A 1,891-nucleotide genomic window follows, 5' to 3' on the forward strand; every position below is an offset into this window, starting at 1 on the left:
AAAAAAAAAAAACAACAGAAAAAGTGTGGAACATAAACCAGGGCTCTGGTGGTGGTACCAACACAGAATTCTACCCAGAAGGGAGGTAGAAGGGCTGAGGCCTGGATAGCGGTGTGACACTGGTCTGCATATGTGCTAGGCCCAGGGCATGCTTCCTCACCCTGAGGGATCTGCGTGGCCAGTGGAGAGGAGATAGTGACGAAGTGACGCTCCTTGCAGCCGTAGTGGACGGGCATCTGGCGCCCCTTGCCCAAGTCACTGATGTTGCCATAGCACTGGGCCATGAATAGTTCCAGGGGGTAGTCCCGATACATCAGCACACCTGGGAGGGGAGGAGGCAATGGTTAGCCAAGTGGGCAGTGCAGGGGGGTCAGACCAGCCCTGTGGGTGACCCGTGGCATGCCAGTACACAGACAGGAAAGCTCAGGCTTAAGAGGGAGACTGATGTTCAGACTGACTGATTCTGCCCAGCAAGGCCAGACAATCTCGTTTTTCAAAAGAAAGCGGGAATCTAGCCTTTTTCTTTCTCTTAGTGAGACACCGTCTGGTCTTTAAGTGTTTTCAGCTAATTCAATTACCTTTTAAATATCATCACTATGTACCCAACAAAAGTACGGGCTACTAATTCATAACTAGGAAATAAATATTCTGCCAGATGAGATGGCTCACACCTGTAATCCCAGCACTTCGGGAGGCCGAGGCAGGCAGACCACGAGGTCAGGAGATCAAGGCCAGCCTGGCTAACATGGTGAAATCCCATCTCTACTAAAAATACAAAAAATTAGCTGGGTGTGGTGGCATGTGCCTGTAGTCTCAGCTACTCGGGAGGCTGAAGCAGGAGAATTATTTGAACCTGGGAGGCGGAGCTTGCAGTAAGCTGAGACTGTGCCACTGCACTCCAGCCTGAGCGACAGACTGAGACTCTGTCTCAAAAAATAAACTAAAATAAATATTCTGACCATAAATCATCACTATGGCCGCACGTGGTGGCTCATGCCTGTAATCCTAGCATTTTGGGAAGCCGATGGAGGAGGATTGCTTGAGCCCAGGAGTTGGAGAACAGCCTGGGCAACATAGTGAGACCTTGTCTCTACAAAAAATAAAAATCAAAACATTAGCCAGGCGTGGCGATGTGTGCCTGTAGTTCTAGCTACTTGGGAGGCTGAGGCAGAGGACTGCTTCAGCCCAAAAGTTCAAGGCTGTAGGGAGCTGAGACGTGCCAGTGCACTCCAATCTGGGTTACAGAGCAAGACCCTGTCTCAAAAAAAAAAAAAAAAAAAAAAAAAAAAAAAAAAAAAAAAAAAAAAAAAAAAAAAAAAAAAAAAAAAAAGCTTAATTTTGAACCAAATAACACCACAGACCACTAATTTACAACTTCTGGACCAGAGAAGAAGTACATGCAGGGCAGTAAAACCTTTTCTTCAGGCCAGGCGCAGTGGCTCCCACCTGTAATCCCAGCACTTTGGGAGGCCGAGGTGAGTGGATCACCCGAGGTCAGGAGTTTGAGACCAGCCTGGCCAACATGGTGAAACCTCATCTCTACCGGAAAGAAACAAAACAAAACAAAAAACCCTTTCTTCAAACAAAACCTCTGGTGAACACCTACCTCTCCATCAAAGGGATCCGCTCCAGGTGAAGGCGACCCTGCCTCCTGAGTTAGACAGGAGCGGGTTTGTGACTGCCCTCGGACAAGCTCTTTGACTGCCTGGGTAGGACAATCCTCACATTCACATCTTAGGGGTAGTGCTGTGCTCAGACAGGGAATGTTATTCAGAGGAGCTCTCTAGCACAGTGCTTTCCAAACCCTTTCTTTACCGCAGAACCTTGTCTTTAGATGCAAATGTTACGGGGATCACATTACACACAGCAGTTACCTTTTTTTTTTTTTTTT

At 47.6% G+C, this 1,891-nt stretch overlaps 1 protein-coding gene across 1 annotated transcript in view; it reads right to left on the reverse strand.

Moving 5' to 3' along the window:
* BCKDHA (branched chain keto acid dehydrogenase E1 subunit alpha) overlaps positions 1–1,891 on the reverse strand; it is a 30,529-nt gene that overhangs the window by 6,668 nt on the left and 21,970 nt on the right. Inside the window, exon 5 of the mRNA XM_017502929.2 lies at positions 161–322. Within this exon, the coding sequence (XP_017358418.1) occupies positions 161–322 (162 nt within the window). The remainder of the gene's footprint in view (positions 1–160; positions 323–1,891) is intronic.

This window comes from Cebus imitator, unplaced genomic scaffold (genome assembly GCF_001604975.1).
Source record: "Cebus imitator isolate Cc_AM_T3 unplaced genomic scaffold, Cebus_imitator-1.0 Scaffold306, whole genome shotgun sequence".
In the NCBI taxonomy this organism is placed as follows: Eukaryota; Metazoa; Chordata; class Mammalia; order Primates; family Cebidae; genus Cebus; species Cebus imitator.